Source organism: Urocampus carinirostris, chromosome 6 (assembly GCF_059441175.1).
Source record: "Urocampus carinirostris isolate Australia breed hairy pipefish chromosome 6, RoL_Ucar_1.0, whole genome shotgun sequence".
Lineage (NCBI taxonomy): Eukaryota > Metazoa > Chordata > Actinopteri > Syngnathiformes > Syngnathidae > Urocampus > Urocampus carinirostris.
In genome coordinates, this window is record NC_142354.1 from 10,245,801 (window position 1) to 10,262,477 (window position 16,677).

Here is a 16,677-nt window from a genome sequence, read left to right on the forward strand (position 1 = left end):
CAAATAGATCTTCAACGGCTTTAGCCACTGATGGCATTTTCAAGAAATTTTACATTTTCAATCTATAAAAATACTCAAGGTTTAGAGCGTTGTAACATGTAGGATACGTACATACATTTTTTGAATTATATATTATGTTGTGGTTGCTTCAGCTTCAGTTCGAAGGGGTTGTTGACAATCTGTAGCATGAACATCTTGTTTGATAAGATTGTTATCACTGGAAATTTAATGATATCCATTATCTGCACTGCTTCTCAGTAGGGTCGCGGGGGTTCCGGAGCCCATCCCAGCTATCTTCAGGCAGTGGGCAGGAGACACCCTCAACTGCTTGCCAGCCAATCGCAGATTTAATGATATATTTACAATAAATGTAATAATAATAATAATAATAATAATTTCCTTTGTATTGTCATTCTTTGTAACAATGTACATAGAACGAAATGTCGATACACCTGACCCGTTGTAGCGAGTCGGTGCAGCCGCAGCCAGAGGGCGCCTCCATTATACCAATTAGGTATGTCTCGGTCGAGGCGCGAACCAGCGACCTCCCAGTCTCAAAGCGGGCACACTACCATCTAGGCTACTGAGCTGGTAATACTTATGTTGTTAAATTATATCAATGATGATTCATTTACAAATATTTTTTGCACTTCTTTAATGGTATATAATTCAATTCATGCAAGCCATTAAAAATAACAAATTAAGATAAGTATTTTTTCAGATACAGATGCTGCCAAACTCGTTTGTAAGTTGAATTTGTTGGTAAGTTGCTACAGTGCTATATTTTGTATGTTTGAGGCTTGTATAAGTAACCTGTATTGTTTTGTTCTAAAAAATAAACATTTCATTAAAAAAATGCTCTATAAAGATAAAGTTGAATTTAACTTACTTTTGGAAGATGCGCTTTAAGAGGTCCTCCTCCGTAATTAAAAGTGGTCGAAAAAAAGCATTCAGACGATTTTCTCAACCGCATCAAGCTTTTTTATTCCACTTTTGTTTCAAAAGAAACGGCTCGCCTCTTCTTTACACCAACCATATCGAATGGATGCACAAGAAATTAAACAATAAAAATGTCAAAGTTCTTAGCTCGCTGGAGATACAGTATAGTATGTTTACACACGAATTAGGAAGAGGATGCCAGATTTATTCTTCGGGGTGGATGCTAGGTGAACTCTCACAGTGCCACACACCGGTAGTGGCGGAAAGAAGCACTGCAGTACTGTCCTGTACTCAAAAAAGATGCACACAATACAAAATGTAACTTACAGCAATGTCCAGATATTTTTCGACATCCCGAGAAAAATGTTCGAATCTACCTTTTTATGTAAGTCGAATGGTCGTAAGTAGGGGAGCGTCTGTAATTGCAACCCTGAATTATTCATTTTCCTCATTCTGAGGTTTTGAGTTTTTCCTTGCCCTCATGAAGGTTTTAGATCAGGGGATGGTGTCAAAAGTCTGAACAACCCAAACAAGGCTTGACTTCCTCAGCCCCATGGAAGCTTCCAGGGAACATTGCCCACAGGCCATATTTTGTCCGTGCTAGCATGTTGTCTTTGTGGTAGGATGTACCGCCTGAAAGAAGAAATGGAAATCCTGGTGCGGGAACTGCAGTGCAGCAACGCCATTATCGAGAGGTCAGCACAGTAGTTTTATCGTCATCGTCTTTTTACCGTACCGCTTATTGTGATTTATGATTTTTCGCAGTCTGGAAGCAGCGAATTCCGCAATGGCGAAAAGGCCGGATTCGACCCGGCCCGCCACGCTCTGAGGGGCGCTTGGATTGAATCGGCCGGGGGAAGCCGCCTGCCGTTGAAGGGATTTGAAGGCGGCAGATTGGCAAGCAATTAAGAGATAAGATTCACAGTCGGGGATTTGCTCTTTGAGGTAACGCCATGTGCAGAATATATATATATATATATATCTTTTTCATACTGCCGCTGAGCTGATTCAAGGTCGGAGGGATTCACCCTGAATTTGTGCTCTGGTAAACGGGGAACAAACGTTGCAATCTACTGAAGTCAATTGAGTAGTACGGCATCGTATTGCAGCCACTTCAGAAAAAAACACCCCAATTTTTAAAGGAGAAAATAATATTTTTTTTCTTCAATTCTTCTGAATTGTTTCATTTTGTTTTTTTGAGTATTTCTTTTTGGTTTTCGGGAAAATGGTAAATGCTCTGCATTTCTATAGCGCTTTTCAAGTCAATGAAGACCTCCCAAAGCGCCTTACAATGTGCTTCAAATTTACCCATTCACACACACACACACACACACACACACTCACACACCAATAGCGGTCATGCAGCCATGCAAGGCGCCTACCTGCTTAATGAGGGCATTAGGGATTCAGTGTCTTGCCCAAGGACACTTCGACATATAACACTTTCACATTAATTTCTGACGATTTTCTTATATATATTTTTCATTCATTTTTTTCTAGTTTTTTAGAATCATTGTTTTTTACTCTTTTCGATTTACTTTGTAGTTTTTGGAAATATCTTCTTTTCTAGAATGTTTTTCTTTTTTTCCACTTGAATTTCTGACTATTTTTTTCTTTTGTTTTTTGCAAAAATACATATTATTTTTGTTTTGGGGGATATAATATGGATTAAATCTGTTTTTATGAGCATTTTTATTGTTTTTGTATTTTTTTGTCTGTAAATAATTTTGGTTTTAATTTTTTTTGTTTTTTTAAAACATTTTTTTTAACATTCTGTACATTTTTTTCAATTTCTTTATTTCAAGTTTTTAATTATTTCCCAAATATTTTGTATTTTTTTGTCTACTTATTTGTTTTGTTTTGGGAGGATTTTTTTTGGTTTTTCGGGAAAAAAACTGATTTTTGAAAGTATATTTTTCATTCATTTTTTTCTAGTTTTTTAGAATTCATTGTTTTTTACTCTTTTCGATTTTCTTTATAGTTTTTGGAAATATCTTCTTTTCTGGAATGTATTTATTTTTTTAACATTAATTTCTGGCAATTTTTTTCTTTTGTTTTTTGCAAAAATACATACTTTTTTGTTTTGGGGGATATAATATAATATGGATAAATTCTGTTTTTCTGAGTATTATTATTGTTTTAAACAAAACTGTTTTAAAATGTTGTTTTTGTATTTTTTTTGTTTGTAAATTATTTAATTTTTAATATTTGATTAATAAGTTTCTACATTTTTGTTTTTTTAAATATATGTTCAATATTCTGAACTTTTTTTTTTAATTTCTTAATTTCAAGTTTTTATTTTTTTCCCAAGTATTTTGGATTGTTTTTTTTACTTTTTTGTTCTGTTTTGGGGGGGTTTATTTTTCTAGTTTTTATGATATTTTTATTTTTCATTTGAGTCCCCCCAGGTGTGAAATTGTCTTCATCTCACCTGTACCATCAACATTTCTGCAATAACTTGGACTCAATATTCAGTGACATCAATAGCGGTGTGAATCTTATTCCGTCACTCAAGAGACTCAAGTCTTTGGTCCCTCGGTCGGACTTTGGATGAGGTCTCCCATCTCATTTTGTCGACTTGGGACAATCGCTTTGATTGAATCAAAGCCTCTTCAATCAGAAATCTCTTCAATGGACTAGCTGTTTATCAGGAAAGGGGATTTTTATCTATTTAATATGTGTACATTCCATGCACACTTTGAGCCTTCAAATATGCAAATAACTGCATCACACACATTTACATGTTTCAAAAAACAGATGTGTTTTTTGTGTATTTTCACCCCAAAAGTGGAAAAAAATCCTAATTTATGGCCCCCTTGAGTTACCTAACACAAGGCTTCTGTGAAGACGAATCATTATGAAATGTGAATTGTTGTTTTATGGGAAAAAATGGCACGGTTTGTAAGCTTATTTTGAGCTGAAGCTAAGTTTTATTTATACTGGATTGTTTTAGAAAATGAGAACATTCTTATAAAGTTCGATGTTTTCTTGTAATACAAAATAAAGAAAATAATATTCAATAAATTGTCATGATCACTGATGTGACTCAGCTGTGCCCGCTCTTTTGGCGCCAACTGCCTCGGATTTTGATTGGCTCCCACTTAGTATTTAAACCCAGTCCTGTCTTTCCCCTTTTGTCAGTCCGTCTGCGAACCTCAGTGAACACTAGGCAATCCTTTTTCGACCATGACTCCCGCCAGTCCCGTTTTTTACTCCCGTCTGTTCCAGCTTTGACCTGTTTTTAATCCTGACCACGTCTGCTCTCCTGTCTCGGCTTCCGACATCTTTTTGTCCCCGACTACGTCTTCTCTCCTTTTCTGGCTTACGACTTGCTTACGACCGCGTTTTTGCTCTCCTGTCCCGGCTACCGACCCGCTTTTCCGTCCTTGACACCGAATCGCTCGCCACGGAAGATCCACTTCCGCGTTCGGAGCACAATCCGAGTACCATTGCGACTTGCTTCCCACGTCCAGCGAACACCAGATCGTGGGCGCAGCCCTTTCCCTTCCTTCCAATAAAAACTTGTGTTAAGTGGTTTATTTTAACAGTTAAGTAAATCCGGTTTTACGTCAGAACCAACTCACCATGCTATGGAAAACTTAACACTGCCCTAGCAACCAGAGAGAGCGTTTGGTTTGTATTCATTAAACAAAATAAATAACTTAGATAAAAATGACCTAAAAACTCGCTAGTTCTTTTGACATAATCAGAAATTTATGGCGAGCCGGGTAAACTAATACCCGGCTGGATCTGTTATATGTTTGATATGCTGATTAAAAAAAAGAAAAATAATATTGAAAAAAATTCTTGAAATATCACATAAGCGTGATTTTTTTTAGAGTACCTGTACGCGGAAAAATGTGCATTTGTTTAACATAATGCAGGCCACACATAGGGGGAGCTGACATATTTTTCTGCCATCTTGCTGCTACGGGTACCAAAAATAAACCAAACGCTTAGCTTAAAATTAAAACAACTGGTTTGTTGCTTCAAGTCTCTGTAGTTTGAATTCTTCTCTGTGCTTTTTATCACTCGATTTTAGTTCCTCGACACACTAAGGCAGTATCTAGTGGCTAAACAATACACATTGTCCCATTAAAGCCCCAGTGTATAACATTTGACCACTAGATGGCACTTATGTTTTATATTTCAAACATATTCAGTTTTAGTAAAGTATGGAAGGAAAAAAACTAAAAACCAAAAAAAAACGTCTCATTTGAAGGACTCTGTTTATTTGACTATAGAAGATAGAATATAGTAAAATGAGTGAAAGTACTTAAAGGTATGTTGTGTAATATTTGTACACTGTTGCAAACAAACACCTGTGCCAGAGAGCACAAGTAGCAGAAAGATGGCAGACAAACATGGCAGCGACTTCTTGGTCGGGGATTCCACAATGTAATAGAAATGCAAAATTCTCGACCTATGAATATCCATCAAAATGAACATTGGTTTGATAGTTTGTGTACTTTTGCCTCGTATTCAATTCAATTCATGTTCATTTGTTTGGCCCTTAATCACAAAGAGTCTCAAAGGGCTGCACAGACCACAGATTATTGCAAACCACAGACTATTATGACACTGTCACCTGATCTAAAACCTACATGAGGGCAAATAATACACAGATATTGTTGACATAAAATATAGGTTATTCATATACAAAGGTTTAAGGCCATGAAGAACACAACGCTAGTTTTCGGTATAAATAAAAACCAGTTTTCGGAATAAAAGAAAACTACGCTAGTTTTTGGTGGGGAACGCTATGCTAATTTCTGGTATATAGGAAGAAAACGCCAGTTTCTGTGTAGGAAACAGGTACACAAGTTTTAGGGCAAGAAGAACACTATGCTAGTTTTTGATGTACATAAAGACCAGTTTTAGGAAATAAAAGAAAACTTTGCCAGTTTTTGGTGTAGCGGAAGACAACCATAGTTTTTGAAATCAAAGAAGACTATGCTAGTTTTGGCCTTTGTTTTTAGTGTAGAGGAAGACTACATAAGTTTTCTGCATAAAAAAACTATCATTCAATTTAATGTTTTTTTTTTTTTTTACAGAATGAAAGTTTTTGGTACAACTAGAAGGCACTAAATATTATACACTGTCCTTTTAAGATAATTTTGTAATACTCAGTTATAATTGTCCTCTTTCTAACTTTTAAAATAATTTCGATGTTTTCTATTTCAAACCATCAAGTTTTGTTCTGCGCCGAAGTTGCGTGCTCGCGCCTGTCGCTTCGGAGGGAGCGCGCACGTCTTGTGACGTCACGACGCCGGTCGTCATTCAAGTCACGGAGGGATCCCACACAAAAAAAACGCCACCATACACTCGCCGTGCACTTCTTCGCATTCGCGCGATGGCTTCGGTGAGCATGGTGGGCCAGCACCCGGCCCAGCACCGGCTGGACTCGGAACCGCTCCTGCGAGTCTTCAAACCGGCCAGGAAGAAAATTAGCCTGCCGAGAAAGTCGTCTTGGGAGAAAATGATGCTGAGGAGATGCGGTCCAGTCGCCGCCGCGACGTGTCACTTGGCCGCGGAACCGAAAGGAACCTGCCGCGGAGCTTCGTCGCCGGACCGAACCGGGCAGCCGCTCAACGAGCGCCCAGACTGGCGAAGGGACGCGGACCCAAACGGCGACGCCATACATTCGGTGTCGGTTCGGGAATCCAGGGGCGGGCTTCCTCGTCTCACGCAAGGCAGAACCGGAGTAGTGAGGTTGGCCCGGAACGAACCCCCCCGCAGGGAAGCCTGGGCCATCTTCCCGAGTGGGTCGGAACCGACAGAGACGGGACACCGGTTTCAACCCAAGGCGGTTCCGAGAGACTGGTGTGACGCGTGCAGCCGGCAGATCAACGCGGAGGCTCTCCAGTGTCAAAGTGAGTTCCAACACTCTTGTACTGGAGATGCTATAACTTCATTGTACTAGTAACAAGCGCCTTTCAACTAGCTGTCAATATTCCTCCCAACTAGTAGAGAGCTTCTACCTGGTAATGAATTATTACGACTCCTACTTTGCATAAAAACTACCATAGTGATTAAAGTACTAGTGCAGTACACATAACTGTCAAGCTCCAGGGCTCCATGCCCTTACAAAATGTCGTATTTTCCCTTACAAAATACAAAATAATCTTACCATATTTTTTTTCAAACGTGTTTATTTATGTCGTTTAGCATGTTCTATTGTACATGCGTTTCGTTATATCATATATATTGTTAATGAACATTTTGTTGTGAGATACTGAGTTGCTCGACATGAATGACGTTTATTATTAAAAAAAGTTAAAAAATGAAGTAGCTTGGACGTTCACTGTAGAAGGAAAAAATACATGTAAATAGAATTAAGTAGAATAATATATTTTCTTATTCAAATTATGAATTCATTTTCTGCATTAAATTATTGTTGGTAATATACTGGGTAAAGGGATAACCACAAACCTGTCTTTTTTTCATTTTCTCCCTTTATACTTCCTTTTTTTCTTAACCTCTTTATACAACATCATCATTGGTAATATAATGCATCAAAGCAAGTGAGCCGTTTGAGAGCCGGTGCTCTTTAATGAGTTGAGCCGAAAAAGCCGATTCTCTAAAAAGAGACTTCCTTTCACTACATAACTACCACATGAAATCCGAGGCGGCAGACGCATGCGCACAGTAGCATCAAACCGCTCGCTTCGTTTGCAACGAAAAAAAATAATACTGAGATAGCGGCGAACTCGTTTGACTCGATTGATTTGCCGTTTGGTGATAGTTGGTGTATACCGGATGGTACCCATAATTGAAAAATTTGCGTTTTTCTGTACAGATTTTCTTGTATGTCATACACGTCCTAAAATGCATAATAAACGTTCTTTGTACGGCAAAAAAGTACAGGTTGACGGGTATGCTATAACTTCATTGTACTAATAACAAGCGCCTTTCAACTAGTTGTCAATATTCCCCCTAACTAGTAGACAGGTTCTACCTGGTAATGAATTATTACGACTCGTACTTTGCATAAAAACTACTATAGTGATTAAAGTACTAGTGCAGTACACATTGTCAATACTAGTTACTTGTGATGCGAGAAAGGTCATCACATTAGTAAAGCCAGTGAAGCTATTACTATAGCGTGATAATAGTCTGTGGTTACGCGTTTTTAACATAATAGTATTGACGTCACTGCAGTCCAAATGATTAAAATTAGATGATTTAGTAAAATTTTTCACTTCACTACTGCTATTTAAGGTCAACAAAAACATAGTGCCAGAAAACATCCATAAATTAATCATTTGGAAAGAGGGAAATCATAAATTAAGGAGCTGTAGTAAATTCATCATTCCAAAGGTGAGAACAACAAGGAAAAGTATGTGTGTTTCTGTGTGCGGAGCGAAACTTTGGAACAATTTACAAGACGAGATCAAACAATGTCCAACAATTCACGTGTTCAAATTTAAATACAAAAAAAATTACAGGCGAAATACAGAGATGAAGAAAATGGGGTTTGAGTGATACGAGAGATAAGGCATAGTGCGTCTACAACTATGGTTAACTTTGTTGTTATTGTTGCTATTGTTATATCATAACTGTTATTATTAATATTATTACTATTATTGTTATTATCATTGGTGTATTTAATAGGGAAGATGAAGGGGTAGGGAAAATAAGCATCTGGTTCTTACTACCCCTTTTCGAACATGATATGTAACATTTTGTTGTTGAGTTATTGCTTTTGTTTGGTTTTTATTTTAATGTTCGAAATAAAGTTTTCATTCATTCATTACTACCATATGGAAAAAATACTTCTATGGTAACCTTTAAAAACTAGTAACAACGTGACTAGAAATAAGGACAAAAAAGTCAGGCGAGTGAGTTTTATTCTAGAAAGTAATACAAGTAGTGGTGATCGTTGACTAGGATTAGAAGAATAAAAAAACTAATATTTTTACTGCAACTTTCACAGACTAGTTATAAGGATCAGTTCATACTAGAAAGCAATAACAGCCGCCTTAACACAACTGAAAGTTTAACACTTTTAAAAGTTAAATAAATACAAACTTCTCTTGTAGCTTTCACTCACTAGTACCATAGTTACTAGTAACAAGGACTAAATAGTCAGAGCAACCAGCTTCATACTAGAAAGTAATGGAGGAAGTTATGACGTAACTACCATTGACAATTATTAGAACATGAAACAAAATATTTCCTAGTAACGTTCACAGACAAGTAACAGTTACTGGTAATGAGAACAAAATAGTCAGGACAACCAGCTTCATACTAGAAAGTCATAGTACTGACATTACTACCAGTGATGTGTATTGGAAGAAAAAATACATCTGTAGTAACCTTTACAGACTAGTAAAAAAATGTTAAGAGTAATTGAGACAAAATCATCAGGGCAACCAGTTTGATACTAGAAAGTATTTGTTGTGATGTTTGTCACGGTTGCCATGGACCCCAATTGGCGCCAGCTGCGGCTCGTCGACAGATTGGCTTCCCGTCTATTTAAGCTCAGTGCTCTCACTCAACCTTTGTCAGTCCGTCAACGAACCTCTGCCCAGCAAGACGGGGTTTCTGACTCTGTCCTGTTTTCCTGTTGGTATTTCCTGTCCAGTATCGTTCACGTTTATTTTGTCCTGTTTAATATTGGTTTCCAGATTTGTTTCTGTCTAGTTTGTCCTGTTTAAATTCAATATCCTGTTTTGATATCGATTCTGTATGTCCCGTTGTTTAATATCGGTTTCCAGTTTCGTTCCCGTCTAGTTTGTACTATTTAATTTCGATATCCTGTTTTGATATCAATCCTGTCTGTCCCGTCGTGTCCGGTATTGACCCCATCTGGCCGATATCTGCTCGGGCAATTGGTATCGATCTTGTCAGCCTCTGGCTTCCTATCATTCCACGCCAGCCCGCTGCCTAATGTGCATGACTCCCCATTTGCCGTAAAATAAAAGGCTTGTGTGGCAAACGTCAAGCATTTGGGTCCTGATCCTGTTCCGGTTCATGACAATGTTACCATCATTGACGATTATGCAAAGAAAAAAAATACTTTCCTAGTAACTTTCAAAGACTAGTAACAAAGTTAGTTTAGTGACATTAATTAAATTGACATTTATTAGAATAAAATAAAAATAACTTCTTCAGACCAGTAATGAAGTTACCAGTAAAGAGGTATTAATCTAGTTGTGTTACTACCAATGTTTAATATTACAGTAATAGAAAAACTATGTTTGTGGTATCTTTCACAGACTATACTCTTAGGGATCATTTCTATAGTGTTTTTTGGACTTTGTCCGGAAGGCTGGTATGCAAGCCAAAGTTGTTGCAGCCATGATCTTTGATTTTTGCATTTCGGAGATGGAATAAGAGCTTGCTCTGTCCACTCCACGCATCGGCCCGGTATTGCAGTACCTCCGGGAACGGTGCATTCGCAATGATCGCAGCAAGGCTTTAGGGCTAGGACCTTAGCTTGGCCTTTTGGCTGAGAGTAAGTATCCCGGCTCCTAGGCTTTGTAGCGTATTATGAACTGACCGATAATGGATAATGAATAACGAAGATAGAACAATAACCCTTAAAAACCCCAAAACCCCCTTTCACAGACTAGTAGTTACTAGTAATGGGGACAAAATAGACATTTATTCAAAGGAAAACAATGTTTTTGTGGCACAGATGTACTTGTTGCTAATGCTAGCAAGATGCTAGAATTGTTGTTGCTTAACAAATGTTGTTGATGCTATTGCTGTCAAGATGCTAGCAGTTTTTGTTGCTTAACTTTATTGATGATAACAGATTTCTGAAGTGCCTTTTTGAAATGATTTAAAAACAAAGTCTTTATGGCATAGCATCGACGCTCTTGGTGTGAATGCTAGCACGGTGCTAGCAGTTTTGTTGCTCAACTACATTTATAATAACATAATAATACCATTTATAATAAAGTAGTGCCTTTTGAAATTATATAAAAACCATATACATTTATTAAAAGGAAAACAATGTTTTTGTGGTATATATGTCCTTGGTATTAACGCTAGCAATATGCTAGCAGTGTTGTTGCTTAACAAACGTCCTCGGTGCCATTGCTATCAAGACGCTAGCAGTATTTGTTGCTTAACTTTATTGACGATTACAGATTTCTTAAGTGTCCTTTGAAATGATTTAAAAACAAAGTCTTTATGGCATAGCATAGACGTTCCTGGTGTGGATGCTAGTAGTTTTCGTTGCTCTTTATTAATAATAATAAATGTCCATCAGGCCTTTTGATATAATTTTAAATCAAGGACGTTATGACACAGACGTACTTGGTGCTAATTGCTCATAAGATTCAAGCAGTTTTGTCGCTTGACAGACGTCCTCGGTGTCAGGACCAGAACGGAAACAGGACCCACTTGCGTGACGTTCACGACAAGTTTTATTGAAAGAGAAAGGAAGGGGCTGCGCCCACGATCCGGTGTTTGCTAGGCGCAGGGAGCAAGTCGCTCTCGTACTCAGATTGTGATCCGAACACTGAAGTTGCTCTTCCGTAGCAAGCGATGATGGTGTCAGGGGCGGAAAACAGGTCGGTAGCCGGGACTGGGAGAGCAAGGCGTGGTCGGGGTTGGAAACGAGTCGTAAGCCTGGATGGGAGAGTACGCATAGTTGGGAACAAAAAAGGTTGTAAGCCGGGACAAGAGAGCAGACGTGGTCAGGAGCAAAACAGGTCGTAGCTGGAGACAGACAGGAGCAAAAAACGGGACAGGTGGGAGTCAGGGTCGAAAAGGGTTTGCCTAGTATACACGGAGATTCGCAGACGGACTGACAACAGGGGACAGAACAACAACTCATGGCTCTGGCTGTAAGCTAAGACGAAAAAGAAGCGAGTTCGAAGCGAGACAATTTCATCGAGTGGGTGCCCAGTCGAGCGAGAGCACACATTACTAGCGCTCAGGAGTTTCTTTAAAACACAGTTCATTTTCTTTCTTTTTTTTCAATCCCAGATGCTGACCTACTAGCAATTTCTTCTCTCGAAACATCAACTCTGGATGTGTAACATGCACGGAGACATTTTGGGATTTTTTTGTGGTTTGGAAAAACCAAAATAGAAATGGAAATAGCCCGTGAAATAACACGCAGGGCAAATCAAAAGCCTTTTTTTTGAAAGGAGCGAGATGCGCTTGAGTTTTGTTTCTAGGTTGCATTTGCACAGTTTGTTTTGAATGTGAGTTTAAACTGGGGGGGTGGAAACCCGTTTAATCTCCTGCACGGGATTATGTCTGACGGACGGAGAGACCGGGATTACAGACTAGTCAGATGTCGCGTTGGAATGGAAACACGGCTTAATTAGACGTCCCTCTGCTTGGTAAAACGCGCAAATATTGAGTCAGAATCTTTGTTTACTATTCAAATCCGCTGTTCTCTCAGGATTCAATGAGGAGGTTTCCAGTTCCTTCTTCCTAGCTAGCATAACAAATTGACACCACCCAGCGGCTATTCTCACCCACCGTCTCCCTATTAGCATTAGCGGTGTGCTACCAGGCAGTCGCGGCTAAATTAGGAGATGCTAGCAGAAGCTAGCTAGAGCAAACAAAGACATACACCAACAAAAAATGCTCACTACATTAAAATTAAGGTATCCTGTGCAGAAATACATAAATGCGCACTAAAAATCATCATGGCGGCGCCCTGTTCGGCTGCGGCTGCATCGGCTTGCAACGGTTTTTTTACACGTCGGCCATAAGATCCAGTCTTCGACTCAGTTTTGATGGCGCACAAAGTCGGCTCGAACTGCAGATTAAGATACGATCGCAGTTTTTTTTGCTGGATATGCGATCATCCAGACATCAAGCGCTCGGTGTTTATTAGCCACGGACTGCTATGTCAACAAGACCCAGCGGCCTACAAAGCAGCTAAGCAGAGTGGCAAGACAGCGGCGTGACCGCCGAACGAGGACATCAAGCGCTCGGTGCTACGACCACTCGACATCAAGCGCTCGGTGCTACGACCACTCGACATCAAGCGCTCGGTGCTACGACCACTCGGGAGTGTTTATTAGCCACGGACTGCTATGTCAACAAGACCCAGTGGCCTACAAAGCAGCGAAGCAGAGTGGCAAGACAGCGGCGTGACGAGGAAGCGGGCCGGGCTAACAGCTAGGCTAAAGGCTAACCCCTCTAACATCCATTTTGCTCTCCAACGTTCGCTCTCTGGACAATAAACTGGACCATTTAACAACTGGAAGTGGCATCGGACCGCGAGATGACGAACTGCTGCGCTAAAATTCTGACGAAGACATGGTTAATCTTATCTATCCCGGCTGACGTTCAAAGAACCTGTGCGGGTCAGATGTATCGACATTTCGTTCTGTATACACGTGTACATGAATGACAATAAAGTAAATCTGAATCTAAATCTGAATCTGAATCTGAAGCTGAAAATGACATGTCATGATTAACGATGTGATTCACCTGGGCCCGCTCATTTAGAGCCAACAGCTGCGGGTTCTGATTGGCTCCCTGTCACTATTCGAACCCAGTCCTGTCAGTCCCCTGTTGTCAGTCCGTCTGCGAACCTCAGTGTATACTAGGAAAGCTTTTTTTCAATCGTGGCTCCCGCTTGTCCCGTTCTTGCTCCCGTTTGTCTGCGGCTACGACTCGTTTTGATCCTGACCACTTCTGCTCTCCCGTCCCGGCTTACGACCCCTTTTTGTTCCCGACTACATCTACTCTCTCGTTCTGGCTTACGACTCGTTTCCAACCCCGACCACGCCTTGCTCTCCCAGTCCCGGCTACCGACCAGTTTTTCCGTCCCTGACACCGCCATCGCTCGCTATGGAAGATCCGCTTCCGTGTTCGGATCACAATCCGAGTACGAGAGCGACTTGCTTCCCGCGTCTAGCGATCACCGGATCGTGGGCACAGTCCTTCCTCTTTCCTTCAATAAAACCTGTGGTAAACGCTATGCAATTGGGTCCTGTTTCCGTTCTAGTCCTGACATTACAGACTGTTATACAATGAGCAATTACAAGATATTTTCACAATATGTTTGCAATTAAAAATATCTGTTCTCTTAATGAACAATTACAAAGTTTCAAGGTCCTCGCATGTAATATTCTTTGAGACCAGCTTTTTGAAGCTAACCAAGCTAATTGACGCTAGCCAACTAGCTTGGTTAGCTAATTGGCTAGCGTCAATTGGTAGCTATTCTCACCTACCATCTCCCAGCTAGCATCAGCGGTAAGCGACTAGGAACTATTTAACCCACAAAAGCAGCTAGAGTGAACTAGCAGTGGTGGCTAAAGTTGGAGAAGCTAGCAATGGCTAGCTAGAGCAAACAGAGGGAGACACACGGCAACAATTAACTATTGGAGAAAAATGGAAATTTTCCCTGAAAAAAACCCCAGTATCATACAATTAGCGATTATTATATATACAAGTGTACGTTGATGTGGTTAGATTTTGCTTACTATCACAATGGTTAGCTGACTTTTAACATTAACTCGCCAATAAGTGGTGCTAAATGATACTCACAGCCCTGGTAAAAACAAAACATACTTAAAATTTGATAGTATATTTATCAAGACCAGAACGGAGACAGGACCCACTTGCGTTGCGTTACTCACAAGTTTTATTGAAAGAAAGGGAAAGGGCTACAGGTCGCTCGGCATGCGGAAATGGATCTTCCGTGGCGAGCGATGGCGGTATTGGGAACAGAAAAACGGGTCAAAAGCCGGGACAGGAGAGCAAAAACGTGATCGGGTTCGGAAACGAGTCGTAAGCCAGGAAAGGAGAGTAGACGTGGCCGAGGACAAATAGAGGTCGAAAGCCGGGACTGGAGAGGAGACGTGGTCAGGATCAAAAATGGGTCGAAGCCGGGGGACAGACGGGAGCAAAAAACGGGACAGGTGGGAGTCAGGGTCGAAAAAGGCTTGCCTATGGTTAACTGAGGTTCGCACACGGACTGACAAAAGGGGACAGACAGGAGTGGGTACAAGTACTGATCGGGAGCCAATCAGAATCCGAGGCAGTTGTTTTCTGCCCATTCAGCATGGACCCAATTTACTCCAAAACTAGTCGGTGTTGTGTTAACCTAGTCAATTTGAGGCCAAAATATAGCCGCCCGTGAGTCGTCTTTTCAACGTCTCCATTTTTTCCCGGGTGAGACAGTTCATTCAACATTCCTTTAGGTCTCGCGTGCTCGTCTTGTTTCCCCTACCAACAATTCCATTACGCAATGCATTTTTTTAGTGATGACGCGTTGACGTTAGCAAACAGGCTATACGTTAAGAGCAAAGAGTGCGCAGTGCACACGGGAAAGACGAGTCTATATTTAGTTTGCCCTTGGTGCTCGGGTAGTGAGACTGCAGACGGACACCTCGGGAAATTCGACCTTAAAGTGACAGTGTGTAGTAATTCTCAGCTAAATGTCATTGTAGCTAAGAATGGAGCTGAGGCATGTGCATACCAAGAAGAAGTTACTCTCAAAATTCCAAAGTCTACTACCAAAATGTAGGAATTTTAACCAGAGACAGTTCATGAAAGCTGCTGTTAATCCCCGCCAGTGACAATGAAAAATTGTGCGAGTTGAATACACCCGGAGCGACAGAAAAGATTAAATACCTGGAGTTGTTCGGAGGTGGTGTAAGCTGTTAACTTCAGTGGCTGTCGAGAGAAGCTACAAAAACGGCTTGCATAACCTGCCAAGTGGCTAACATGAGTGGCTAGAGAAGGAAAAAATGAAAAAAGTATCCCTGAATCGCGGAACCCAGCGGAGTTTGCCTGCTGAGCAACTGTCGTAGGCGAGTGTTATTAGCAGCTAGCCGTGAGCCATATCCTGCAGCCAAGTGGCTAACATAAGTGGCTAGGGAAGGGAACAGGGGAAAAAAGTGGAAGATGCCGGAATGACTTGACTATGCCATCGACCATCGCATTCAGCTGTATGCAGGAAGTGGTCGTTAAGTCCTAAAAGCACCTGAATGCGTTAATTTACACCCCTCGTTTTGGAATACACAGTGGTCCTTTAAAAGAAAAAACACAACATGATGCGTCAAATGTACATGGATTTCCTTTTAATAATGCAGTCACTTTAAATCCTAATTAAAAAAAAGTCCGAATTGAGGTGAAACTAGGTGCCAAAATGAGCGGCTAGAGAAGGAAAGAGTGTGGGGAACAGATTGCGAATACAGACACAACGACAGTGCGTCCGAGATCAAAACCAAAAACATTAGCACGCAGAATGAAAGTTACGTCAGAGAGAGAGAGAGAGAGAGAGAGAGAGAGAGAGAGAGAGAGAGAGAGAGAGAGAGGAGAGATGAGGAGAGAGAGGAGAGAGAGAGATGAGAGAGAGAGAGAGAGAGAGAGAGAGAGAGAGAGAGAGAGAGAGAGAGAGATGGAGAGAGAGGAGAGAGAGAGAGAGAGAGAGAGAGAGAGAGAGAGAGAGAGAGAGAGAGATTATAGGTTTATTTATTATGTTATTAAGTCTTAATACTGTTATTTTTTATATCCTGGTCTTATTTTTGTACAGAAAAAATATAGAGATTTCAGAATAGCGGAATGCTTGATGCCATGCAGCCCCATTCTGACTCCAACCTTACTCCTGTATCCCCTGATTAAATTTAGCTCTTTTTTGTCAGATTTTCCATAAAAAGGTTCTTTCTTACAGTGAGGTTGCTCCGCCATGTGTGCCATGTGTGTGTCTCTTTAAGGCAGTCGCGCAGCACTGCAGAGTCAGGCTTGCTGCAGTACAAACAAGCAGGGGGCTAGACGAGCATCAGTACCGCAGGAATCGGACCGTGG

The 16,677-nt window shown here is 40.5% G+C and overlaps 2 protein-coding genes and 1 pseudogene across 4 annotated transcripts in view; all 3 read left to right on the forward strand.

The window, feature by feature from the left end:
• Window positions 1-3,953, forward strand: part of ikbke (inhibitor of nuclear factor kappa B kinase subunit epsilon) — a 28,111-nt gene extending 24,158 nt beyond the window's left edge. For 2 of the 3 annotated variants that reach the window (XM_088337791.1, XM_088337793.1), the window contains exons 20-22: window positions 1,563-1,634; window positions 1,705-1,884; window positions 3,339-3,953. In XM_088337791.1, the coding sequence (XP_088193917.1) occupies window positions 1,563-1,634; window positions 1,705-1,768 (136 nt within the window). In that variant the 3' untranslated portion in view covers window positions 1,769-1,884; window positions 3,339-3,953. The remainder of the gene's footprint in view (window positions 1-1,562; window positions 1,635-1,704; window positions 1,885-3,338) is intronic. The other variant, XM_088337792.1, reaches the window with a different exon arrangement.
• Window positions 3,954-6,233: 2,280 nt separating this feature from the next.
• rassf5 (Ras association domain family member 5) overlaps window positions 6,234-16,677 on the forward strand; it is a 52,118-nt gene continuing 41,674 nt past the window's right edge. Inside the window, exon 1 of the mRNA XM_088337808.1 lies at window positions 6,234-6,812. Within this exon, the coding sequence (XP_088193934.1) occupies window positions 6,293-6,812 (520 nt within the window). The 5' untranslated portion in view covers window positions 6,234-6,292. The remainder of the gene's footprint in view (window positions 6,813-16,677) is intronic.
• On the forward strand, window positions 10,187-10,345 carry LOC148363769 (U2 spliceosomal RNA; annotated as a pseudogene).